The sequence below is a fragment of the Heliangelus exortis genome, chromosome W (genome assembly GCF_036169615.1).
Source record: "Heliangelus exortis chromosome W, bHelExo1.hap1, whole genome shotgun sequence".
NCBI lineage: Eukaryota > Metazoa > Chordata > Aves > Apodiformes > Trochilidae > Heliangelus > Heliangelus exortis.
In genome coordinates, this window is record NC_092453.1 from 11,753,372 (window position 1) to 11,781,103 (window position 27,732).

The window sequence follows — 27,732 nt, forward strand, 5'->3', positions numbered from 1 at the left end:
TGATCTTTTAGCCTTGGGATCTGACTGCCAGGCCTTGCTTCAAGGTTACTAAAACATTCTGTTTGCACATGATAACTTGTGGAAGGCTCCCACTGGACCAACAATTTCAGGTGGATCTGAGCTTGAAATGCAGAACACAAATGCCTCTTTTGGCTAAAACAAATCCTTTGCTTTGCTGAGTGGGGTTTAGGATATAGGCAACCAATACCCATCCTTCCCTTTTGCCTGAGAGTGTTGTCAGAATTCCTGAAGAATCCGTCAGATCAGCTGTGATTTGGGTAGAGCCTGATACCCCTCAGCCAAGGGAAGGGAGCAAGCAGGATGTTGGGAAGAAATTCTTAAATGTGAGGGTGCTGAGCCCCTGTGCCAGGTTTCCCATGGGAATTGTGGCTGCCCCATCCCTGGCAGTGTCTCAGGTCAGGTTGGATGGGGCTTGGAGCAACCTGGGCTGGTGGGAGGTGTCCCTGTCCATGGAAAGGGGTTGGGAATGGATGATCCTGAAGGTCCCTTCCAACCCAAACCATTCCACAAAAAATATTGTGACTTTCCACTCACCTGCTCCAAAGATTTCTTTGCAGACCTGGCAGCTGCTGGAGGTCTCCAAAGCTTGGAGCAAGGTGGGGCTTGCTTGGGGGGAGTGTAGGGCTTGCCGGAATTTGGCAGAAGAGATTTCCATGAAAATCTGAGGGAATTTTCAGCAGTGAGAGCAGCAGCCCTGGAGCTCATGCCAACCCTCACCCTGTGCAGGGCCACCCTGCTCCTCAAATCAGCATTTTTAATGCTTGTGTGGACTGAGGATGATTTTAGGTTATATTAAGAAGTTGTAGTAACATTTTTTTCTCAAAAGGTTGGGCTGGGACCTGTTGTAGATGACAGCAAAGGAGGCAGCCACGGGTAGGGCTCAGAATTTCCTACTTGCACTCCGAGAGAGCAAACCCTTTACTCTTTCTGGCTTGGCACTGCTGCAAAATCCTTAACAACAGGAAAAGCCTGAAGGGGAATCCCTTGCCCTGTGGTAAAACATTTTTTGGGGACTGAAGATAAAAGATCTTGGAACTGAACATGCATGCTGGAGACAGAAGAAAGTGCCTCAAAATGTAACTTATGTTGGGGTCAGTACAGATTTTTATTTAATTCAGGCCATAAGGTAGCTTAATAACAAAGGGCAAATAATTATTTGGAACTAAAACTTTCCTAATACATTCTGTGTAATTTCAGTTTTTAGGAGTAAAGTTGATGAGTGTTAGCACATGTTTCTATATAATTTCAGTGGTAACTATCACTTTTTGTTAGGGAAAAAAATACCTCTCTATTAAAAAGTGTGTCAGCAATATTTAGCCTTTTTCTCCCCTCATAGCATTGGATTTTTTTTTTTTTTTTTTTAGCAAATTTGAGGCACCAAAACCTTTCCCAGCACCATTCTCTCCAGGCTGGCTGTCTACAGACAAGCAGCTTCATAGGTAAGAGATACAGAAGAGGACTTCAAATACTGTGTGTTGGTTGGAATCCAACCTTGGTGTCTGGTGACAAGAACTTGTTTGATGCCTCTGGACTTGATTTCAGCTCAAGCCCTGAAGCCAAAGGGCAGGTGTGAACATAAACCAGCTCCTCAGCCTGGGCAGGAATTTCTGTCCTGGCTTCTCTCAGCTGAGGTGGCATTTTCTGCAAGTAGAAGGTAAGGAAAAATGTTGCCCTGCTTTGCCTGGGATAGTCCTAGGGCTTGCACTTCATTCTTTTTTCAGGGCTTTTATCTTCAAAAGTAGGATTTTAATAAGGTTCACATGGCTGGAGCTGTAGATTCCTGTAGATAAGCTTATAAAGCACTTTCTCTAGTGAAATCCACTTTTCAGTTGCTCAACTTCTACTCAACTTCAGTTGTTTGTGATAAAACTTTTCATGCTGAGTATCTTCCTTAGGGTGATTTTATTATTTTTTTAATTTTAAATTTTTAAAATATTTTTGTTGTTGTTTGGGCACTGCTTTAATTGACAATAGCCCTTCTGTTTCTGAAAATGAGGTTAGGGAAAAATGTTACTTAACCAGTGGTGAATTCTTACATCTGTTTTACTGAGGAGTTTTAGAGCCTTCATGTAGTGAAATGAGGCAACCAGATGCCACTAATTGCCAGGTAGTGGGCATGAGCTTGTGTTAAGCCCACCTGTGCCTGATTAGGGTGGGCCCCTACTGCGCATGAGCAGGACTGGGGGGCCAATAAAAGGTGAAGCTTGAAGCACAGGCTCAGCTCATTCCTGAGCAAGTGAGCAGAGAGATTAGCCGCTTTTACTACTTATTAGCACCGTGCTAACCTGATTGCACCCCTGGAGCTTTGTCTTAGACCCACGCTAACTTCATTGCGCCACTAGAGCTCACATCTTGATCATCCCAGGCCAGGGTTGTCCTCCATGATCCCCAAACATCCCCCTGGCACACTGGGAAATTGCTCCCATGGAAAAGTGATTGTAGGAAAGTATTTCTTTATTTTTAGCTTTCTTCTAACACAGTGCAGCAGCTGGAAACAAGGACAGGAGCCAACGGAATGGGAGGTGCCAGCTCTCCATGGGCCACCAGAAAAGTCTTCATCAGACCACAGTGTCAGAACCATTGGATTGACTTAAATGTGACACACACAGAATAAGCATTAAATAAGGAAACAGAAAGCCCTCAAGTTCCCAAAGCTGGATGTAGTAAGAAGGAAACCAGGAATTGTGCTTCTGAGCAATAAAGTACTCACTGGGTTTGGTGGAGGAATTACATGGTGGTAGCAATTAGGTGCAAAGAAAATCCCTGTTTTCTTTAATTCACTTTTTGCTTTGCAGATGTTGTTGCAACATTGAACAATCTTCTGGATGCTAAAAGTTTGATGAATAAGGGAGCAGGGTGGATAATTAGGAGTTGATTTCATCAGGTTGCTGGAACATAGGTTAGATCTCTTCTGGTTGGTGACCTTTTTGCACTTGGTTTTCTTTTTATCTTGTATTTGAGGCTTTGTTTCACTGACTTCTTTAGCCTCCTCTACTTGGTGTTCCTTCCATTTTTGCAAAAAGAGAGCAGGATTCTTATTTTGGAAATATTAAAATAATCAGAAGATATTGAGATCTTCTGAAGATCATGTCTGCCAAAACTCTTAATTCTTCCTTTTCAGTCTCACAAGCATCCTGTGAACTTTGCAAAATAGTTTCAAATGCAACAAAACTCCTTGGCAGGATGCTAACAATGAGAGAACTTGTGTGGAAGAGATCTTAACATATATTAATAAGACAGAAATGGGGCACATTTCAAAAGGCTGCACCTGTGTTAAGTGGAATTTTAATGCTATGTTTAAACTTCAGAAAGGATGGGCTGTCCAAAAGAAAGCTTGATGAGGTTCAATTATGAATATAATAATTTTGCAACTGTTTTAAAGAAATTAAAAATAGAAAAAAAATCTCTTTTTCCCAAAAAGATCCTTTGAAATAAGTCACACCAGTTCCTTCTGTGTTAATTTAGTGCTCTGGCCAAGGGATGAGAGGCTTCAGCTGGCAAACCTTTACATTCAGGGTCAGAAAATAAGATGGGTTATGTGGAAGAATTACAATTAGTTCAATAAATACCAAAAAAAAGCTCACAAATCTGTTGTAGATCAGAATTTGTTGATAGGCTAACTTGAAATAATGGTAGTCAGTGCTAGGTCAGTTGTCTGTACATTCCAGTGCTTTTTTAAACAAGTCCTGCTTGGTTTTTACTTTTAAAAATGTCTTGAAGAGGAAGCTCTTCACATTTTTTTTCTTTTTGTCAGGTGAACCTCTAAAGAAGTGCATTTGAAGTGGTCTCCAAGTAGGTACAAACATGAACCCTTCTTAGCTGTTGTTTTGTAAGAGGGGTCAGAGATTTCTGCAGAGCTGTGTTTAGCATTAAATAACACTGCTGGGAGAAAGTTCTTTTTTTGATCAACCTGTCAGAACTTTTATTTTGCCACAAAGTGTTGCTGCACAGGCTGCCAGACCAGATTAAAATCTGGGGGTTGTTTTCATGGCTCTGAGCAGGGTTCCTAACCATTTTACAGAAGATCTCACATTATCTAATGGAAAAAAAAAACCCACAACCCATGCTTTTAACCAAAATCTGCTTGCTTAGTTGTACGACTAGGGAAACAGATTTGTCCCTTGAAACTTTTATTTCTTTTTAACTAGATTTTAAACTTCAAATCACTGTGAATCATTGTTAACCTCCATACCCTTGCATCCTATACATCATCTCCTCAAAAGGGATTTCAGAGAGGTACTCCCAACTGCAGTCCTTTTCCAAAGCCCTTTCATCTTCTGTAGGAATGCAAAATTATGAGACTGAATTTAATAACACTGTAACATTAATTTTAAATTACTCTTGATCCTGGAGGTTTTCTTTTTATTTATTTGTTTTCTTAAGAAATTTATTCTTCGCCATTATGTTGTCTACCCACAATAATGAGCAGTGCTGAGGAGCTTGACAGGACTCTCAATCTGGAGGTTCTGGTTTGAGCAGTGTTAGTTTCTGTGTTTTGCCTAAAATAGTGAGTTGATTAAAAATACAGAAGAAAAATGCTGCATAATGGACCAAGTTGGTTGTATTAAAAATTATTATTTTCCAGCCTCTGAAGGGGACTACAAGAAAGCTGAGGGAGGGCTTTGGACACGGGGGGTAGGGAGAGGACAAGGGAAATGGGTTAAAACTTGGAGAGGGGAGATTGAGGTTGGACATGAGGAAGAAATTCTTGAATGTGAGGGTGCTGAGCCCCTGTGCCAGGTTTCCCAGAGAAGCTGTGGCTGCCCCATCCCTGGCAGTGTCTCAGATCAGGTTGGATGGGGCTTGGAGCAACCTGGGCTGGTGGGAGGTGTCCCTGCCCATGGAAAGGGGTTGGGAATGGATGAGCTTTGAGGTCTTTTCCAACCCAAACCATTCCATGAGTCTCTGACAAAGGCAACAGGGAAGCTCCTTTCCCTCCCATCAGAGATTGCTGTGAGGATTGCTCCGTGAATCCTTCACTTGGCATCTGCTCTGACTTCAACCTTCTCCCCTTCAAATTGTTGAACTTGGTGATCTTAAAGGGTTGTGTGATCCTGACATAGGCTTTTATTTCACCCCTCCTAATTTCCATTTCAGCAATTCCTTTGCCTTCATTTTCTGGAATTCCCACTAATCCTTCCTTCCCTCTCCATCCCCGCTGCCACGCGACTCCTGAAAGTTTCATTTTGAGCAACCAAGTAGCCAAACCTCTTGTTTCGTTGCACAAAGCTGAATCTTTTTTCCCTCTCCCAGATTTTTTTCCTCTAAAGGAGTTTCCTTCATGAAAATATCAGCTCAGGTGATGGTTTTCTTTGCCTTTTTTCTCCAGCTGGCCTCTGGACAGTCTTCACTCTCGGCGGGGCAGGGAGCAAAGCCACAGCACAGCTGGAGCAGTGCTCTCCTCTTGCTAACCAGAGTCTGCTCCTCCTTCTGGTCTTGGCCAATCTGACTGATGCTCCAGATACACCCAATCCTTACAGACAAGCTATTGTGTCCTTCAAGAACACACAAGGTTTGTAGCTGGTTTAGATTTCAAAGCCTGAACTGCTATAAATGAAGTGTTGAGTTGCTGCAGGTACTTCCGAGGTTCTCCTGAAATTTCTTTTCCCTTGGGTCAGCCCGTGGGAGAGCAGTAATAAAATCATGGAATCACAGAATCATCATGGTTGGAAAGGATTTTCAGAATCATCAGGTCCCATCATCAGTCTTCAACACCACCTCAACCACTAGACCATCTTCTGAAACACCATATCTACCCATTTTTTGGATACCTTCAGGAATGGGGACTCCACCACCTCCCTGGGCAAACTCTTCCAATGCTTCACCACTCTTAGGATTTTACTGGAGCGGGAATTATATATTGCTGGACATTGGAACAGGCTGTCCAGGAAGGTTGTGGCTGCCCCAGCCCTGGAAGTATCTCAGGTCAGGTTGGATGGGGCTTGGAGCAACCTGGGCTGGTGGGAGGTGTCCCTGCTCATTCAGGGGGTTGGAACTGGGTGATCTCTAAGGTTCTTTCCAACCCAATCCATTCTGTGAATTTTTTTCTGAGAATTTTGAGATGAAGTTGCTCAGCTGCTGGAATTTAGTGGAAGGGGAAGTCCTTCAAAACTTTAGAAAGCTTCATAATTTCATAAAATATAAATAGAACTTGTTGCAGCAAGCCTTCTCTCGGGGACACGGCTCTTCTCCGGAGCTCTCTTGCCATCCCTCTCCTCAGGCATCTTCATCTCTTATCTACTTCTGCTTCTGGGAGCATGCCTTTTATTTTGCCCTTCAGCCCCGCCCATTTCCGGCTGGGGCAGGCCCTAATTATTGGGCACAGCTGGGCCTAAGCTCCCAGTTCATTATCGGCGACACCTGAGGACTTGTGGTTCTCTCTACAGAACTGACCAGGAAGTAATTTGATTACCCCAGAAGTCTGCTGGAGTCCACCTAAAACTTCATAATACTTGGAGAAATTCGGTTTAGCTGGAGTCACATTCCTTAGAGCTAAGAGAAGCATTTGAACTGCTAACTGGTCTGGTTTGCTGACTCAATTCTTGCATTGCAGTTGTGAGGAGAAGTGGCTCAATATAAACATTGCCATATATACAAAAAGTTGGAGCTGTTTCAGTGCTTTCCTGGGTTTTGAGAAGGTTCCAGGCTGTGTATCAGCACATGCAGTGCTCTGCTGACTCAGTGTCTCCTGATGGTCCTGTATGGGATGCAGCACTGCTCCAACACTGTTAGATCCTTACAAAATTTTTAAAGAACCTGTTCTATGGCCAAAAGCCATATTATTTTCTAGATGTGTACATTTATACAATGATTTATTGTTTCCTGTTTTTTCTACTGATGATATTCATGTGACTGAGATGAAATTTGATTCATACCAACATTCTGATGGGCTGGTAAAAGGCAAATGGAAATGGAAGGTTGGTTATGGTCGTAATGATCTCTAGTGAGTGACTGTAATATGAAAACCTTTTTTTTTGTCCTAAAATCAGAGAATGGTTTGGAGTAGAAGCACCTTTAAAGGCCATCTGAAACTGGATCAGGTTGCTCAGAGCCCCATCCAACCTGACCTGGAATGGTTTCAGGGATGGGGCATCTCCCACCTCTCTGGGCAACCTGGGCCAGGGTCTCACCACCCTCAGTGTAGACAGTTTCTTTCTTACTTCTGTTAAAATAATTTATTTAATTCAGTTAGCACAGAACCCATCAAATTCAAGGTAGTTTTCTTTACATGGTCTAGAAAGCTTAATTTTTCTGTTGGTCAATTTAATGTTCTGCAGAATCATAGAGAATATTCTGCAGTGGCTGAGATGATTTTTTAATACTGCTGAGTGTATTGGGGGGGATTTTACAGTTTATTTTCTTAATAACCTTTAATTAACAGATAACAAAATGCTCTGCATTTAAGTGACACGGTTTAGACATCAACAGAAGTGAAGTTTGGTTCCTCTCTACAACATTTCTTGGTTGTATCTACAACTCCCTCCAAGGAGGTTGCAGGGAGGTGGGAGCTGGGCTCTTCTCTCAAGTGCACAGTGCCAGGAGCAGAGGCAATGGGCTGAAGCTGCACCAGGGGAGGTTTAGCCCAGCTCTGAGGATGAATTTCCTGCCTGAGTGAGCAGTCAGGTGTAGGAATGGGCTGCCCAGGGAGGTGGTGGAGTCCCCAGCCCTGAGGGATTGAAAAGCCATGTGGGTGAGGCACTGCAGGACGTGCTCCAGTGGGTGACACAGATATTGATATATGGATTTCATTTGGGATTTATTTATAGTGGGCATGGTGATACAGATCCCTTTGTTTTATTAGGGGGAGGTGTGTTGATGAGTGGACACAGTGATCTGAGAGGTCTTTCCCAACCATAATAACTCTGTGATTGATTCAGAAATCTGCTTTATTCTCACTTCCAGCTTGGGCACAGATGATAGTGTGAATGTGAGCACACTGCTGTAACTTTGGGCCTTGTCAGGCTACATGATGTGGTGTTAGAAATCATTTTACCCCCCAGACTCCCCCAAACATGCAACTTTTAAAGCCCTGACACGCTTAAATTGCACTGGAAATGATCTGACAATGTTGCCCTATGTGCTTGTGGAGCTCAGAGGGAGGACAACCTCAGTTTCTTGGCACAACTGAAGCTTCATGAGACCCTATTGGAACTTGGTGCCCATAAAACTTATGATTTTATAATTTTATGATTTTTTTAATGATGATTTTGATTTTCACTTTACTGTGGTGTCTGTATAAAATATTCCCCCTCCCTTGGAATTTGTTACCAATGTGGTCAACGCATTTCTTAAAGATTGTTCTTTTTCATTCTTTCAGATAGCACAGCTTTTTCAGCATCAACCCCTCATGCTTTCCAGATTAATTTTAACAGTTTGTACACAGCTCTGTGTGAGCAGCAGAAATCTGATCAAGCCACTCTCCTTCTCTACATGCTTCTGCATCAGAACACCAACGTCCGGACCTACGTGTTGGCACAGACAGACATAGAAAGTCTTGTAAGTATTGCTCTGCTTGCTGCTCTCCTCACAGGGGCTTGGGAGCTTGGATGTCACCTCTGACCCCTGCTCTGTGTTGGGGTGGTAGCTTCTGGCTCATTTATTGGCTGGTTCAACCTCACTTTCTCATTTTTATTGCATCATCTCAGTATGATGCAAAACAGGACACTGCAGGAAAGGTGAGAGAGAACACAGGATGGCTGAGGTGGGAAGGGAGCTCAGAGCTCATCTCCTCCAAGCTCCCTGCCATGCCCAGGGACACCTCTCATCCAGACAAGGATGCTCCAAGCCTCATCCAACCTGGCCTTGAACACCTCCAGGGAGGGGGCAGCCACAGCTTCTCTGGGCAATCTGTTCCAGAGTCTCAGCACCCTCCTGCTGAAGAACTTCTTCCTCACATCCAGCCTGAACCTCTTCTCCTGCACTTTCAAACCATTTCCCCTTCTCCTCTTGCTGGGCACTCTTGGGAAAAGTCCCTCTGCAGCCTTCCTGGAGGTTCCCTTCAGGAATTGGAAGGCAGCTCTGAGGGTCCCTATGGAGTCTTCTCTTCTCCAGGCTGAACAATCCCAGCTCCCTCAATGTCTGGGGATGGGAGGTTACTGACCCACTTGCTGTTTTAAGAGCAATTATCCCCCAGATTGCAGAGAAAAATGGCAGTGAGATACCTGCTTGTGAAAAACAAGCTCTTTCATTAAAAATGTTTGCTTTGGCTGCTGAGCTGGGCTGCAATGCTGTGTGCTCTGCATTTTCTTGCTGCTCAATGAATCTGGACTGGAATAATGTATGTGAGGATGTATTTATATTAACTGATGGGAAAGCAATATTTTTTCCTGTGGTATAAATTTAGCTTAAGCAGGTTACTCGTGTGGCTGTGAAGGTTTGGATTTTGGTGTATATACTACAGACAAACTATTTAAAACTCTGCTGGGGAAACTATTGCTGACTTTGGACTGAATATAGCACCTGCAATTTTCGGTGTCTGTTATTACCTGCCCCTTGTTTTGGGGCTTTAACAGTAACATTTTAATGATATTTGTGTCTAACCAGTTAAAAGCTGCTCCTGATGGAGGAGTGTTAGCAGAAAAGAAATGGGGTGTTGAGTCTTTGCTCCCAAGGAAGAAGGGATGGGAGAAGAGGAATTGAGCTGGAGGTTTAGATTGGAGCTTGGGAAGAATTTCTCCCTGGAAAGGGTTGTCAGGGCCTGGCCCAGGCTGCCTAGGGCAGGGCTGGAGTCCCCATCATTCCTGGAGGGATTTCCAAGCCCTGGAGATGTGGTGCTGAGGGCCATGGGGCAGGGGTGGCCTTGGCAGTGCTGGGTTAAGGGTTAGAGTTGATGATCTTCAGGGTCCTTTCCAACCAAAATGATTCTGGGATTTGAAGTGGTTGTTTTCTCAGTCCTGGTGTGTAACAGTATGGATAAGTTTTAATGTGTGGGAATGACCTACAGGTGTAAAAATGCAGTTTGGTTACAATTTGAGGTTGAATTTTAATAGAAGTCAAGTTTTTCATTTTATCTTCTAACTCTTTTTTATTTCAGTGGGGTCTCTTCAAATAGTTTTTGTTCTGAGAAGTGAAATACTCATCCTAAAGCTGTGTGTGCCTCAGCCATCTGGATGCATAGGAAAAAGTGTTCAGGGGAGTAAGGGTTACAGAAACTGTGTGACAGAAACTGTGTGACCTGGTTCTGTTTTCAGGTGGAAATGGCAGAGAGAGTTGCTGCTTGTGGCCTTGAGGTTGTTCAGGGATGGAGAGGGAGAGAGAAAAGCCTGGAAAGGAAAATGTAGTGAGGGGAGTGGAAAGGGAAAGGTCTTTCAGGAACTTTTGAAATGTTTTTAGGGCAGGAAGACTGGACGCAGTGATCTGGGGAGACAAATCACCCCTGAAAGTGAGAGGGATTGAGTAGCTACTCAGAAATCTTGGTAAAAGTAGTTTCTAAGGGGAATGTGTCAGTATCAGGATCAAGGTGCCCTTTTTTAATGTAGTTTGGAGAAACACTTAGGACTTGGAGCACTCCAGAAGCATGAAGACTTTTTTTTCAATGGCAGTTTGGCTTAATATTCATGAGACCTAATTTTTTGGCCCACAAGTTAACAGAGGAGTTGTGTTGGGTCATTCTGAAGGACTACACAGGTATTTGGGAGACATCTTCCAAACTCAGAAGTGGTCCCAGTGGTTACCTTCAGGAACTCTTTTTGTGTTCTCCTTGCAAAGTCAAGTTGTAAATGAAATTCTTTGGTAGTTTTATGTTGGTACCTGATATATAGGATCAAACAATGCTTTGGGTTGGAAGGGACCTTTAAAGCCAGAGACATCTTTGACTCCATCAGGTAAGGGAGCTTTAAAGCCAGGGACATCTTTGACTCCATCAGGTTGCTCAGAGCCCTGTCCAACCTGAGCTGGAATGGTTCCAGGGTCTGTTGCTATATTCTGAGTAGATATTCTAGGACAACTTGGTCTTTGATCTCAAGATCTATCTTCTCAAAACACAATTCCATCAGCTTGAGTTCTAACTGAGGAGAGGTGCTTGTGAAGGATACTTTGAAATGGTAAAAAAAAGGATGTTTGAAAGAGGGGAGATTTAGATGAGATATTGGGAAGAAATTCTTGAATTTGAGGGTGCTGAGCCCCTGTGCCAGGTTTCCCAGAGAAGCTGTGGCTGCCCCATCCCTGGCAGTGTCTCAGATCAGGTTGGATGGGGCTTGGAGCAACCTGGGCTGGTGGGAGGTGTCCCTGCCCATGGATAAAAGTTGGAATTAGATGATCTTTCAGGTCCCCTCCAACCCAAACCATTCTGTGAAGGGTGTTTGCAACAAGTAAATATTTTCTGCCCTCTGCTTTTCTTGTGGTGTTGTCTTGACCCTGCCTGAAGCATCTGTCAAAAGAAGTTTTGTGGCCTGCAGCATTTACATCAATCTCTTTGGTTTTAATAGAAACTGGTGTGTGGTTTAATCTGTTCCAAGTGTTTGGGGACTGCTTGATGGTAAGAGAACATTCTGGTAACTTCAGAGCCTTGTGAAGCACTTGGTGTCCTGCCTGCTCACCAGAGTAGGTTTCACGTGATTCATCCTGCTGGAAAAACAGCAAATCTTTAGGTGTCTAGAAGCTTCCTGGAACATGTTCTTCATCTCCACCACTATCTTGGAACTGTGGGTTTTTTATTTTTTTTTTCTCTAGTTCCCTTTTTATCCAGGGTATTTTGTGATTGAGGCCTGTTTCTGCAGCTTGGGGGGAGCCACGTTGTACTGAGGCAGTGGAAAGCTAATTTTCAGTTGGTAGAGAGACAACGTTTGCATCTGGATTAACTTTAGCCTAGCATTCAGGTATGCTTGCTATTGCAGTGAAATCTCATTTCCATGATTATTGTAAGACTTAGGCTTTTGCTCTTCAGCCTGGTGGAAATGTTGCAAGGCCTCGGGCTGAACTCTCATCCCAATGGCAGTTCTCTTTGGCTGCCTGTCATCCAGAATTGGAAAACCAGGCCTTTTCCAGTCTTAACCTGCCCCAAACTGGTTCTTTGCTGGGATTCTCTCCATGCACCAAAAGAGGATTTGAGTTTCAGATCTTTGTGCACCTCAGCTCCAATTTTTGATGAGGAAAGTCCTTTCAGATCAGGCTTCTGCTGGCGCAGATGTGTGAAGATCTCCACGAACTATTTTCTTTTCCCATAGTCTAGAATGGAAATAAAGCTTTTCAGAGCCTTTTGTAACTGGTATGGCTGGTAATGTCATTTATTAGGAATTGAAATTCCATGTCTGACCACAAGAAAGAATTTCTTTAGACTCTGGTGGAGGCAGCATGAAACAGATGGAAGGTGTTGGAATAACCCACGTCACTCTTTAGGGGTGGTTATTTCAAGAGGGAGAACTTGGTGTGATATTCCCAAGAGCAGGGTGACAGTGAAGCCCAAAAAGGCCGAATATACTGTTTAGAGACAAAGTTTTGAGTCTTTAAACAGCAAAGGTATTTATTCACGGATCCGGGGAACTCCCAGCTCACGCTGGACAGAGAGTTCACACCCGGGGGGGGTAGGGTTAGGGTATTTATACAGCCTTTCATGCATATTCATAAGATTACGACAGGTAATTATAATATTCATAACAGGCGGAGTCTGGGCGGAACCAGGTGGAGTCTGGGCGGAACCAGGTGGAGTCTGGGCGGAACCAGGTGGAGTCTGGGCGGAGTTGTTCTCTCGGGGATATGTCCCTCTTAGGGTTAAACTTCTATCTCCCTTGATTCCAGGTGGCTTCATGTTGTTCTATGGATATCGGGCCCCAGCCATAACTTTTCTCTTATCTGCTGGTTGTGGCATCTTTATGTTCTCTTCTCCTTGTGCAGATGTCCACATGCTTTTGGGGCCAAGCTGGCACCTCCCTGGCCTTGGCGGTGCCTTGATCTAAAACGAGATTTACACTCCCAATTATTTCTCAGGCAGAAAGCTCGCTTCGTTAGGCCTTGTTTTGCTTTTTGCTGTAACAGTGGAAAGCTGTTTTGCTCCTAACTGAAACAGTGGAAAATTACGAGTTTGGACTGCTTTGCCTGGTCTTTTCTCGGTTTAGTCTTGAATTGTACTGGTTATGATCACTAGTTCTAATTCTACATTAGATAAATTCACACAAACAACTTGGCCTGCTCTCCTTTTCCCACAGGAATTGATCTGTTGAGATCCTTTCCTGTTTCAACAGACAGGAGGTTTGGAGTCTCCTCTCTTTGTCTGAGGTGTTTGGAAAACTTAAATAACACAAAGTTGTTTTTTCTTTTTCCTTCCTGTAAGGTTCTGCCAATTCTTGAAATCCTGTATCACATGGAAGAAAGGAATTCCCACCACGTTTACATGGCTCTTATCATCCTGCTGATCCTGACAGAGGATGATGGCTTCAACAGGTCCATCCATGAAGTGGTGAGTTCTTCTTTTGTAAATAATCCTGCAGCTCTCAGGTGTTCCAATCCTAATTTGGAATAGAGATATTTTGAGTAGAGATATTTCTTTTGAATTTCTTTCTGTAGATGTTTCCTGAGCAGTGGCTGTGGTCATCCAAAGTTGATGGCATATCTCTGTTTCTTAAGGACCAACACAAAATTCTCCTCTCTTAGAGGAGATACTGCAGAGAAGCCTTTTATTCCCTGTTTTGTTTTGGTTTTTTTGGTGTTGCCTGTTGCAAATTAAAGTAGTTGTAGTCAGGTTGGCTGCCTCAGAGATGCTGAGTGTCTGCCCTGGAAGTAATGAGGATTGAAAAAAAAAAGAGAAAACCTTTTTTGTTTCTCTTGAAAAACTTTGCTCAACCAGTTTCATGCAGCTGAGATCAGCTTTTGATGGGAGTTTTATTTTCCAGGTTGAATGTTACTTCCTTACTTGGCATTTCTTTTTCTGTCTTTCTCCTAGTTTAATATCTATTTTATGTTCTCCATATAATATGATCCAAATTTTTACTACCTTTGCTGGGCCTTGACCATCTGTGCTGGAGAATACCTGGGATAATGATGTTTTAGTGTCCTAGCTTCAAAAACTACTCTGATGCAAAATATACCTGCAGTGGTTTTATTTCATTTTTTGACTGGAACATGGAAACTCTTTTTTTTAAATAAATTAATGAAACAGAGAAAGCTGGAAGCAATTTTCAATGTCCCTAAATAGAACTCTTCTCCCAGGTGAATTTCCAGCCTGTTTTGGACAAAACTGGTATTTTTTGTTTGGTGCCAAAGACTTGAGTGTTTACTCTCTGGAAGTTCTGATTATTTCTTAGATCTGTGTCTGTAGAAAGCAGGAGGAGATGATGTTTATCTGCAGTTCCCTGTAATTTCTAGGAAGCAGCTTTTAGGAGGAGCACCTATAGTAAGCTTCTAGCTAATTGAAATATTTTTCTGAACCTTTCTTTTGCCTCAGCTTCATCTGCCTTGAACCTGCACATGTGGAGGAGGGGCTCACATGTGATGGGGACTTTTGGGTTCTGTATCTGCTCTCATAAATTGAGTTTGCTGAGGATCAGAGTAGAGCAGCCAAGGTTTCACTCCTGCCCCAGTCTCTTCTCCCATCATTTCTCATTCATTTTCAAGGCTTCACCATCTCCCACCTTGTTCCTTTAACCCTGGCCTGTTTTTTTGCAGTTCTTCCTTTGCTTCTTCCATCTTCTTCTCGATTGATTTTTTTCCTTTTCATTCAGGTTTTACATTAACTTCTTTCTTTTACTCAGTGCTTGTTTTTTGCCACTGCCAGGTGTCCTGTGGGGAGAAAAGAGGTTGCCCCTTGTTGAAACCTTCAGCTGTGCTCTCCAAAACTCACCAAAATAAACTCTAATACAGGCCAAGAGGGTTGATGACTGTGATACCAGTTCTTAAAAATTCCTTATGGGGTTACAAATGGGAGCACTGACTTTTGTCTTGTGAGCTGCTGAGGAATGGAAATACAGGTGGTGGGTTCCTACAGATCCAAAGGGGGAATAAAAATTATTGAATAAGTGTGCTTAGTGTCCCACTTTGTGGCAAAAGAATTTGAAATCACACTGATAAATCATTTCCCCTCTGAAATATTCTCAAATAATTTGAATGGGTGTTTCTAGGTATGAATGACCAAGTTTCTACTCAAAACCAGCAGCATAAAGTAAGAAATGAGGTTCACACTCACTTAAAATTTAAGTCCACATCTCCTAAAGGCTGAAAGGGTGTTAGAGGGCAGCAAAATGAATAGAGTCAGAAAATTGTACACATTTTATGGAAATATCTTGCATCTAGTGCCAGTCCCACAACTGGAATGACATTATTATTTGCTGCAAACATTTATCAAATGCTAGCAATTACAGCAGGTTTTTTTTAAATTTTTTTCCAATCACTTGGCTGAAGGATGAAGAGAAAAAGGATTTTCTATATTTTAAGTCAACCTGTTTTTCTCTCTGCCTCTGTGTAACATGTGTACTGTTCTTATAAGAATCATGACTGTACAGTCCATTTCTGGGCTATTTTTTCTTTGTGGGATTTAACCCATGTTTATTTATTGATTTTTCAACTTAATTTTAGTAAGCAGAGTTTTATAAATCTGGTGATTACACTGGCTGGTAAAGAGCTCAGGAAACCACAGAAACTTTTTGACTGCTGAAACATATTTTTTTGTTTGTTTGTTTAAAATGAATGTGGTCTTAGCTGCCTGGAAAATGTGATCAAAACCCCATGGGTCTTGTTCCTGCAAGTGGCTTTAATGCAGTGAGGTCCCTGGATGCACATAGAGCTCAATTTTTTCCACTAATAATAGTAATAACAACAAAATAAATGTGAGAATTCCCTAAAGGGGACAACTAGTTGTGATTTTTTTTTTCTTCTCTGATTTATGAAGCTCTAAATAGAATGACATGGGATGTGAAAATAACATCAGGTAGTACTTTATGTAGCTGTTACCTGTAGTGCTACGGTAGTAAATAGATGGTAAATCACAACTGAACTGTGTTTATTTTTATTGTGTTAAGAAATATCCCCCAAAGTTATAGGAAACTGAGACTGAGAAGCTGAGTGCATTATATAAAGAACAGAGGTGCAATTCTTGCACCCTGAGAGTCCAGGAGCCTGGTGTTAAAAAGAGTAACTAATCAAAACATTTTAATTTTTATTTGTTTTTAAAAATTATTCTTACAGTGCAGGTCTGAGCTTTTTGGTGTTCTTTTTTTTTTCCCCTTTTAAAATTTTATCTGTTAATCAGATGGTCCAGATTGTGGCACCGGGTTCAGGGTGGTGATTTTGAAATTTAAAATGTTTTAATGTTTCCTCTGAACCCCCAAACTAGGTGAGGGATGGTGGTGGTTGCTGCTGTTGATGGTTAAATAAGCATTTCACTACCTTACCCCTCCAGGGGGCTTTTGTCAGGATGGGGGAGAGGACAGGAGAGGTGACAGGGACTGATGTGTAACTTGTAGACTGAATTTTGAGCTTTTTTTTTTTTAATAATAGTGGATTATTCCAAGGCACAGTTGTAGAGAGAACCACAAGTCCGCAGGTGTTGCCGATAATGAACTGGGAGCTTAGGCCCAGCTGTGCCAAATAATTAGGGCCTGCCCCAGCTGGAAATGGGCGGGGCTGAAGGGCAAAATAAAAGGCATGCTCCCAGAAGCAGAAAGAGACAAGAGATGAAGATGCCTGAGGAGAGGGATGGCAAGAGAGCTCCGGAGAAGAGCTGTGTCCTCGAGAGAAGGCTTGCTGCGACATCTGGTGGAGAATGCAGGCAACAACAGCCGTGAAACGCTGAGGTATTATAAAGAGCTCTACATGACCACGTTGGTTGCGGGAAGCTCTACAAAGCCTGGCTTAAATGCGGAAGGCGATATAAAGAGCTTCGAATACGCAACCACGTCAGATGGAGCTACTACGTTGGTGCGGGACGCTCTATAAAGAGCTCCAAATACGCAACCATGGGAAAAGCTCCACAAGGCTAAGCTTAAATGCTGTAGGCGGCGTGTAAAAGTAGAAGCCCAGCACGGCAAGACAACAGCCCGGAATGGCGAGCCAGGCAGGAGAGAAGAATGAGGCTCGAAAGGCGCAGCAAGTTGGCGCGCGGAACTCAAACCCGAGGAATGCTGAAGCGGAGCTCTGAGTGCGCATCAAGTCAGTGTGGTCCTGAAATGGAGCCTCCCAGGGACACGCAATAGTGAGGTCCTGAAACGGAGCCCCTAGGGACACGCGATGCGGTCCTGAAACGGAGCCCCCAGGGACACATGACAGTGCGGTCCTGAAACGGGGCCCTAGGGACACGCGATAAGACTGGTGCGCTGAATGCTCGGAGAAGCCTCTGCATGGCCAGGCATCCCGAGGTGGAGAGTACCAGCGAAAACTGAGCTGGTGTTTTGAGACCTCATCTCCTGCTGATAACAAAGGCTAAAGCGGCAAAAAAAAAAAAAAAGCCGGTCAGAGCCCGAATTTTCCCCCCACAAAGGCAAAGAAAGTTGTAAATTTAAGAAAATGACGAAAAAATAATGAAATGTTTAAATGAAATATTTATGAAATGTTTAAAAATGTTTGTAAATTATTAAGAATGTGAGGCCGTAAATTATTGTGAAATGAAATATTTAAAAAAGTAATGAAATGTTTGAATGAAATGTTTAAATGAATTGTAAATTTTTTCAACAAACAACAAAAAGGGGGGAAATGTAAAGAGAACCACAAGTCCTCAGGTGTCGCCGATAATGAACTGGGAGCTTAGGCCCAGCTGTGCCCAATAATTAGGGTCTGCCCCAGCCGGAAATGGGCGGGGCTGAAGGGCAAAATAAAAGGCATGCTCCCAGAAGCATACAAGAGATGAAGATGCCTGAGGAGAGGGATGGCAAGAGAGCTCTGGAGAAGAGCTGTGTCCTCGAGAGAAGGCTCGCCGCAATACACAGTTGTCACAGAAAATGTCATTTTCCAAGGTTGATGGATTTAAAGTTTCAATGAGAAATTTCTGGAGTGAGATTAGGGTGTGAGGATGTCTTGCCCATGGTTACAGCTGTCAAGGTGTCCTTCAGCAAGCTCAGGTAACTTCATGTTTTGCATTAGGAACCTGGAAATTGGAAGGAGGTCTTTGTGCTAGGGCTTTGCTGCTGATAATCTGACTAAATTTGCCCAAATTAGACATTTCTAGGAGAAAGGGAGCAGCCTGTTCCCATAGCTACATAGCTGGAGGTGGCCTCATGTCTGCAGTGATGGAATATTCTCATTTTTGCTGCTGGGCTGTTCAGATTGTCCCTGCCCAGGAGGCAGATGTCAGCTCAGGTCTGTAGGGACAAGCTGGAGCTCTGGGAAGTGCTGCTTCCTGCTTCTGGGGGATTGTGCTCCCAGTGATGCTTCTGGTTTGAAAAATCCCCAAGTCCAACCGTAAAACTACCACTGCCAAGTCACAAAATCATAAAATCAGAATGGTTTGGGTGGGAAAAGGGACCTTTTGAGGTCATCCAGTCCAAGCCTTCTCCAGTGAGCAGAGCCATCTCCAACTGGATGAGGTTGCTCAGAGCTGGAATGGTTCCAGGGATGGGGCATCTCCCACCTCTTCCAGGGGCTCCCAATCCTTATCCCAACATCCACCACTAAGCCATGTTCCTAAGGAAGTGTCCAGGAGCCACGAGCCTAGTGTGACAAGGATTAGGAGAAATTGGAAAGAGGCTTTGGTTGGTTCCACGAGGAGCATGGGAGAGGAAGAAATTACACATGGAAAAGGGAAGATTTGGGTTTGCTGAGCAAAGAAGGGGGAGAAGAGTGAGAAAATCTGGGAGGAGGTGAAGTCAGACTTCTTGATGAAAGACTGGAATGGGTGAGGGAAGTGGAATCTGGGAAGAGAAAGATCTGAGAAGAAACTGGGTCTGGGAATGAGCTACAGGGAAGGAAAACTGGAAGGGTGTAGTGCAGGGAACCATAGGTGGATGAGAAAGTTGTGGAGACTAAGGAAAGATTTTACTAGAGATTTAATCAGTAAGTTGATCTTTTGTCAGGGTAAGTATATTGTAACTCAGAGAGGGGAAAAAGCCTCAACCTTTGGGTATCAGTTTAGAGAAATTGAGTAAAATCCCTTCTTTTTTAATAAGCATCTGGAAATACAGAGAATCATAGACTGGGTTGGAAGGGACCTTAAAGATATTTAGATCCAACCCTCCTGCCATGGCCTGGGACACCTCTCACTAGACATTATCTCCTGTTGTGGACTTTTGTTGTGTGTCACATCAAAACAAAGAGTGGTTTATACTCCCCCTTTTAGTTTTAAAAAAATGTTATATTTTCAGAAGACAGGACTTTAGCTCTGTTTTATTTATGTATTGCAGAATGCAAGCTTAAGGATCATACAGGGTTCTTCAAATCACAGTATATTTTTCTTCTGGAACGTTCAAGTGCTCAGCTTGAGATGTTTTTTTTTGTCAAAGAGGTTCATTTAGATAAAATCTTCTCTTGAAAATAGATACATTCACGTGGTCATAAATAGTCTGTGTGTCCTGGTTTGGGCCAGGATAAAGGTGATTTTTCTGAGTTTCTTGTCGATGGTTGAACTTGCTGGGGTTGACAGCAAGTTTCTCAAATGGAGTATTCCATCCCATGTGCGTCATCCTCGGTATGGAGTTGGGGGATCTCAAGGACTGAGCCACACCCTTACCAGCTGATCGGCCTCACCTGAGATCATCAGCAGAAGTGCTGGGTACCACCCCCCTTAACAGCTAATTGGTCTCACCTGTGGCACTATAAAAGACCAGCAGAAGCTCCTGGCTGCCTCCCTGGCTGGCTGCTTGTGGCCCTGCTTGCTGCCCTGCCTGGTTGCCTCCCTGGCTGCCCTGCCTGCTGCCCGGTTGCCTGCTGCCCGGTTGCCTGCCTGCCTGCCTTCACCCGGCATCTGGGAAGGATCCCATCCAGTCCGTTTGCCCGCCTGCTGCCCTGCCTGCTGCCCAGTTGCTTGCCTGCCTGCCTTCACCCGGCTTGCGTGAGAACTGTTGGGGGAAAAGGGGGAAGGACTTTGATATTCATCCTCTTGTATATTTATATATATATATATATGTAGCATTTTTCTTTTTTTCCCTGTTTACCATTATTGTTTCATTAAAGTTGATTGGTTTAGCCTCCAACCCATAAGTCTCTCTCCCTTATTCTCTCTCCTTTCTTATCAAGGAGGAGAGAGAAATTAATAGAGAAATTAATAGAGAGCATCTGTCACCCGGTTTAATCGCCGGGCCAGTGTTAAACCTTGACAGATTTATTGGCGCCCAACGTGGGGCCCGAGCTAATTGGCTCGAGTCCAATTTAAATTCTTACTAATTTGCCTGAATAGTTTGAGTTCCAACTCCAGCAGGAAAAAATGGCATTGCTGAGCTGGAATCAGATCTCATTCCTTGGAAACTTCACAGGGTTGGAGATTAAGCCAATCATTCCGTACCTTTGGTATTTAGGGTACGCGATCTGCCTCTTTGCAGCTGGAATTGCTGCTACTCTGTGGTTTGTTTTTCGTAAGAGCTGCGTACGAACCATTGTTGCGATATGGTCCGCAATACTGATATATATAATGGTGCATTGTGTAGTAGTGTTTCGTACAGAGGTACACAATTTGATTGGTAATTACACTCCCAGTTTTAATTTGGGAAATTATACTATTTCATCGTATTTTGGGCTGACTCCCCCAGATTTCAGTAACAATAGCATTTCATTTCTCAATCTTCTCGTGGGTATTGTTAATTTTACCCATATATTGGTGAGGGGTAATAGAAAAACCACAGTAATGAGAGTGAGCATGCCTTTTCGGAGGCCGAGAGTTGTTGTCCATAGAGCGAGAGCTGCTCCTCGCACAGAGAGCACCCCCACTCCTGCTTCTGCAGCCGCTTCTTGCCCCCTCTCACGCAAGGGCACAACTCAGATAAGGCCGGCCAGCATTGCCAGTGTTTCTGCTACAGCTGCAGCTCCTGTCTCTGCCCCCACGGACACTGCTGCTGCTCAGAAAGCAAGCCCTGCTGCTGCTACTGCTGCAGATACCACAGCCTCTCCCCCTCAGCCCACACAGCTACTTGTTGCCCCTGTAACTAGGAGGAAAGTAAAACAATGGAAATCAGAAACAAGCCTTCACCCCTCCAAGTCTGAAGGAGACGACCAAGTGATAGAGGAGATAGAGGATACTGCCTCTCCTCGCAGAGCAGCTAGAAGAGACTCTAAAGCAGAGTCATCTGAGGAGGACTCGGACTCAGAATCTGCTCAGTCCTATTCCATGAGAGACTTGCGTACTCTAAGAAAAGACTACAGCCGTTTTTCAGGTGAACCACTTCTCTCTTGGTTACTCCGATGCTGGAATGAAGGGGCTGCTACCATAACATTAACTCAGAAGGAAGCCAGACAGTTGGGATCCCTGGCCAAAGATGCAGGTATCGATCGGGCATTTGGGGAAAAGGTTGGAACCACCAGCCTATGGAGACGACTCTTGGCAGCTGTAAGGGAGAGATATCCCTACAAAGAGGAAATAGACTGCCCATAGGTCAAAGCACACAAACTTGAAAAAGCCATCAGGTATCTGGAAGAATTGGCTGTACGAGACGTGATCTATAATGCTGATGACATTGAAGATCCTTATCATGTACCTTGCCCTAAACCCATGATGCAAAAGTTTGTGCATGCTGCACCACCACCTTTTAACCATACACTATCAGTAATGCTATGGGTTCCTGCAGATGTGGATGCAACTGTGGGTGATGTGATTAAAACAGTACGAGAATGTGAAGATGCTGTCACAGCCCCTTGTCGGGCCTGGGTCTCAGCTATAAAGGGACAATCTGAGAAACTGTATCCATCCCTTTTTCCTCAGACAGAAGGAGAACCCCACACTGCAGCCATTAAGAAGAGACACCCTCCTATGAGACGGAATCAAGAGAAACAGACTTCAGCAAGAGGAATCCTATGGGCACTCCTGAGGGAGTATGGAGAGGACATGAAAAAGTTTGATCAGAAGCCTACTGCTGTCCTAGAGGAGCAAGTACGTAAGTTGCTGAATAAGACGAAGGCGAAAGGAGGTCCTTCTAAAAAGATGGCTGCCCAAGTCTCCAGTGTGGAGTTACCCAATTCAAATATGTTGGTGACTCAAGATCCCTGTACGTCAGGAGTGAGTACTGGGGATGCAAACTCCAGTAATGCACATACTGACAATGCTGTATGTGCTCAAGCTTAGAGGTGCCCTGCCTCCAGCCAGGTGGAGGAAAGGGACAACCGAATTTATTGGATTGTGTGGATTCGATGGCCTGGCACATTAGAGCCACAAAAGTATAAAGCCTTGGTGGACACTGGTGCACAATGCACACTAATGCCATCGAATCAGAAGGGGACAGACTCTGTCACTATTTCTGGAGTGACAGGGGGATCTAAAGAACTGACTATTGTGAAGGCTGATGTGAGCCTCACTGGAATAAAATGGCATAAGCACCCGATAGCGACTGGTCCAGATGCTCCGTGCATCCTTGGCATAGACTACCTCAAGGGAGGTGATTTCGAGGACCCAAAAGGGTACCGGTGGTCCTTCGGTACTGCAGCTATTAAGACTGAGAATGGAGAATGGCTGCATGCTTTGTTTGGCCTTTCAGACAAATCCTTTGTAGTGGGTTTGCTGAGAACTATAAACCAGCGGGTACCAACTGCCACTTCAATAGTGCATCGAAGACAATATCGTGTCAACAGAGATGCTGTGATCCCCATTCACAAGCTGATCCGGCAACTAGAGAGCCAAGGAGTGATCAGCAAGACTCACTCACCCTTCAACAGTCCTGTATGGCCGGTGAGGAAGCCTAATGGAGAGTGGAGGCTGACAGTGGACTATCGTGCCCTGAATGAGGTTACTCCACCACTAAGTGCTGCTGTACCAGACATACTAGAACTTCAGTATGAGCTGGAGTCAAAGGCAACCAGGTGGTATGCTACTATTGACATTGCTAATGCATTTTTTGCTATTCCTATAGCACCAGAATGCAGGGCACAGTTTGCTTTCACCTGGAGAGGTATCCAGTATACTTGGAATCGACTGCCCCAGGGGTGGAAACACAGTCCTACCATCTGCCATGGACTGATCCATGATACCTTGGAAAAGGGTGGAGCTCCAGAACATCTACAGTACATTGATGACATCATTGTGTGGGGTGACACAGCAAAGGAAGCCTACGAGAAAGGTAAGAAGATAATTGAAATCCTTCTAGAGGCTGGTTTTGCCATTAAAAGGAGCAAGGTCAAGGGACCTGCACAAGAGATCCAGTTTCTGGGAGTTAAGTGGCAAGATGGATGTCGCCACATCCCAATGGACGTGATTAACAAAATAACAGCTATGGCCCCACCAACTACTAAAAAGGAAACTCAGTCCTTCTTAGGAACTGTTGGTTTCTGGAGGATGCATATTCCTCTTTATAATCAGATTGTGAAACCTCTCTATGAGGTTACCCGGAAGAAGAAAGACTTTAAATGGGGTTCAGAACAACAAGCTGCTTTTGAGAGTATTAAACAGGAGATTGTGCAGGCAATGGCCCTTGGACCAATTCGAACAGGGCCAGACATTAAGAATGTTCTTTACACCGGAGATGGAGGTGATGGTCCTACATGGAGCCTCTGGCAGAAAGCTCCAGGAGAGACTCGAGGCCGACCTCTTGGATTCTGGGGTCGAAACTACAAAGGCTCCGAAGCCAATTACACAGCCACTGAAAAAGAGATACTGGCCGCATACGAAGGAGTTAGAGCTGCTTCAGAAGTGATTGGTACTGAAGCACAGCTCCTCCTGGTGCCACGATTACCTGTACTGGGTTTTATGTATACAGGTAGACAATCCTCCCATCATGCTACCGATGCTACCTGGAGTAAGTGGATTGCTTTACTCTCACAGAGAGCTAGGATAGGAAGATTCAATCGTCCAGGAATTGTAGAAGCAATAACACATTGGCCAGAAGGAAAACACTTTGGAATGCCACCAGAAAAAGTGGTAAAACGGGCTGAAGAAGCCCCGCCATATGACCAACTACCAGAGGATGAAAAACAATATGCTCTTTTCACTGATGGATCCTGTCGATTGGTAGGAGGCCATCGAAGGTGGAAAGCTGCTGTATGGAATCCTACACGACTAGTTGCAAAAACAGATGAAGGAGATGGTGAATCAAGTCAATTTGCAGAGGTAAAAGCCATCCAATTGGCTTTGGACATTGCTGAACAAGGAAAGTGGCCGAGACTTTATCTCTATACTGACTCATGGATGGTAGCAAATGCCTTATGGGGTTGGTTAAAGCAGTGGAAACAAAACAACTGGCAACGTAGAGATAAACCTATCTGGGCTGCTGAACTGTGGAAAGACATTGCTGCAAGGTTAGAGAAACTTGATGTAAAAGTGCGTCATGTAGATGCCCACGTACCTTCGTATCGGGCTACTGAGGAACATCGAAACAACCAGCGAGCAGATGAGGCTGCTCAAGTGTTCCAGATAGACCTGGACTGGGACCATAAAGGTGAACTGTTTTTAGCCAAATGGGCCCACAATGCTTCAGGTCATCAAGGCAGGGATGGAACATATCGATGGGCTCGTGACCGAGGGGTGGATTTATCTTTGGACGCTATTGCGCAGGTTATCCACGACTGTGACATATGTGCTGCAATTAAGCAAGCTAAGAGGTTGAAACCTCTGTGGTATGAAGGGAGATGGTCAAAATATAGGTATGGGGAGGCCTGGCAAGTCGATTACATCACACTGCCTCAAACCCGCCAGGGTAAGCGCTATGTGCTTACAATGGTGGAGGCAAGTACAGGATGGCTGGAAACATATCCTGTGCCTCATGCCACAGCCCGGAACACTATTCTGGGCCTAGAGAAACAAGTCCTGTGGAGACATGGTACACCAGAAAGAATTGAGTCAGATAATGGAACTCATTTCAAAAATAGTCTTATCAATAACTGGGCCAAAGAACATGGTATTGAGTGGATATACCATATCCCCTATCATGCACCAGCCTCAGGTAAAATTGAAAGGTACAATGGACTGTTAAAAACTACCTTAAAGGCAATGGGTGGTGGAACTTTCAAGAACTGGGACAGGCATTTGGCAAAAGCTACCTGGTTAGTTAATACCAGGGGTTCCATCAATCGAGCTGGTCCTGCTCAGTCAGATCTTCTACACACAGTAGATGGAGACAAAGTGCCTGTGGTGCATGAAAGGAATCTCCTAGGGAAAACAGTTTGGGTTTATCCTGCCTCGGGCAAAGGCAAACCCATTCGTGGGGTTGCTTTCGCTCAAGGGCCTGGACACACTTGGTGGGTAATGATGAAAGATGGAGAAGTACAATGTGTGCCACAGGCGAATCTAACACTAGGTGAGAATTCCTAATTTCTGCTGATTGGAGCATGACGCAATGGTATGGAATAAGGGGTGGAGTGTCCTGGTTTGGGCCAGGATAAAGGTGATTTTTCTGAGTTTCTTGTCGATGGTTGAACTTGCTGGGGTTGACAGCAAGTTTCTCAAATGGAGTATTCCATCCCATGTGCGTCATCCTCGGTATGGAGTTGGGGGATCTCAAGGACTGAGCCACACCCTTACCAGCTGATCGGCCTCACCTGAGATCATCAGCAGAAGTGCTGGGTACCACCCCCCTTAACAGCTAATTGGTCTCACCTGTGGCACTATAAAAGACCAGCAGAAGCTCCTGGCTGCCTCCCTGGCTGGCTGCTTGTGGCCCTGCTTGCTGCCCTGCCTGGTTGCCTCCCTGGCTGCCCTGCCTGCTGCCCGGTTGCCTGCTGCCCGGTTGCCTGCTGCCCGGTTGCCTGCTGCCCGGTTGCCTGCCTGCCTGCCTTCACCCGGCATCTGGGAAGGATCCCATCCAGTCCGTTTGCCCGCCTGCTGCCCTGCCTGCTGCCCAGTTGCTTGCCTGCCTGCCTTCACCCGGCTTGCGTGAGAACTGTTGGGGGAAAAGGGGGAAGGACTTTGATATTCATCCTCTTGTATATTTATATATATATATATATATATATGTAGCATTTTTCTTTTTTTCCCTGTTTACCATTATTGTTTCATTAAAGTTGATTGGTTTAGCCTCCAACCCATAAGTCTCTCTCCCTTATTCTCTCTCCTTTCTTATCAAGGAGGAGAGAGAAATTAATAGAGAAATTAATAGAGAGCATCTGTCACCCGGTTTAATCGCCGGGCCAGTGTTTTAAGAAATCACAAGGAGTTCATGGTAAGCAAAGCAACTGTGTGCTCTTACTTTAGCATTTTGTGAAGGAACCCAGTAACTTGCTGTGTCTCATCATGGGTTTCTGCTTAGGATGCTCAAGTTCTCCTGGAGCTGAGGATCTTCTTGCAGTGAGGTTCCTGTGTGTAATCCCATGAGTTACACAACTAACAGCTTTTTAACTTTCCAGTTGCTTGTTCTGTAGATTTTATTTTGTCTTTCAGGCTGTTCTTGTCAGTCATCTAAATTGTCCATCCTGACCAGTTGTCCTTGTTTACTGAAACTCCTTGGGTGACTTGCTTGCATTTTATACCATCATCACTTTCTCTTAAAATAGTATTAGTGACTCGTTATAACCAGAAATTATACCTGTTTCCACATCCACTCACAGCCCCTTCTATATCTGGAAACATTTCTGGTTGTGATTTCATGTTTCCTCTTTGTTCCTCAGCCTTGACCACCCTTTCCTTAAATAGACCTCAAGTTTCTTCTCCCTGTTCTGATTTTCTGTCCTTTTAGGAGAAGGTGTTGACCAGAAATGGTCACACTTGGTGTTTGTCACCTGAGCCAGGTGTGCACTGCTGTTAAACAATGGTTTTCCTGTCTGTACATTATGATTTATATTTATATTTTACTTTAATGAGCTGAACACCTTATTTTGTCTCATCATGTGTGGTACAGATGTGAGTTCCCTGTCTCAAGCTGAATCAGCTTCCCTACTAAGATGAATTTCCTGAGCTTACCAAATGTCTTCAGTGGTGATATCTCCTTTTTGGTTTTTTTTTAGTGTTTTAGAATATCTAGTTTGTAATGATATTTTAATGTGTCTCTTGTTGAGGAGACATTTGAATTCATGATTTTCAAAGCCTAAATGGGTAAGAAAAGCCAACTGCATTCACTGGCATCAGTGCTTGGTTTGATCTACTTTTTTAATGCAGAAACTGGTTATCAGTGTCAGGTTGGGTACTTTGATGTACTGAGTCAGTCCCTTAGTAAAGACATGGATCATAAATGCAGCTGCTTGAGAGAGAAGGAGGTTTAATATAGGTAAAATCCCTCTTAAATGACATCTGCTGGCAGTCCTGAGCCTTGATTACAACAGAACAAAAAATAAATGAAGAGTAAGGCATTAGTAAGGATTGTTAAGTGCAGTAGGTTAAGCTTCAGCTGTGTTTTTGTTACTTGTTGATAGATGTAGCTGTAGATTGTGAGTCTGTAGCAATTTTTGGTGGTGATTCAGTACAATTTCAACCTCTGTAGATTGAGCCATCAGGATATTCATGGCAGGGCATTCTTTGACTATAGCTGCTGCATTTAGAATCATGGTTGGAAAGGGCTTTCAAGATCAAGTCCAGTCATGAATCTTACACCACCTTAACCTCTAAGTTATCTCTGGAAGCACCACATCTACCTGTTTTTTGAGTACCCTCGAGGATGGGGACTCCACCATCTCCCTGGGCAACCTTTTCTGATGCTTCACCACTCTTGTAGTGAAGAAATTTTTCTTAAAAGTCCCCTCTGAACCTCTTCTGGTACAACTTGAACCCTCTTGTCCTCCTATTGCTAGTCA

The 27,732-nt window shown here is 44.1% G+C and overlaps 1 protein-coding gene across 3 annotated transcripts in view; it reads left to right on the forward strand.

Annotated features, from left to right (window-relative positions):
* Positions 1 to 27,732, forward strand: part of LOC139789299 (dymeclin-like) — a 185,890-nt gene that overhangs the window by 45,439 nt on the left and 112,719 nt on the right. For all 3 annotated transcript variants that reach the window (XM_071729818.1, XM_071729820.1, XM_071729819.1), the window contains 3 exons: positions 5,351 to 5,533; positions 8,339 to 8,517; positions 13,289 to 13,414. In XM_071729818.1, the coding sequence (XP_071585919.1) occupies positions 5,351 to 5,533; positions 8,339 to 8,517; positions 13,289 to 13,414 (488 nt within the window). The remainder of the gene's footprint in view (positions 1 to 5,350; positions 5,534 to 8,338; positions 8,518 to 13,288; positions 13,415 to 27,732) is intronic.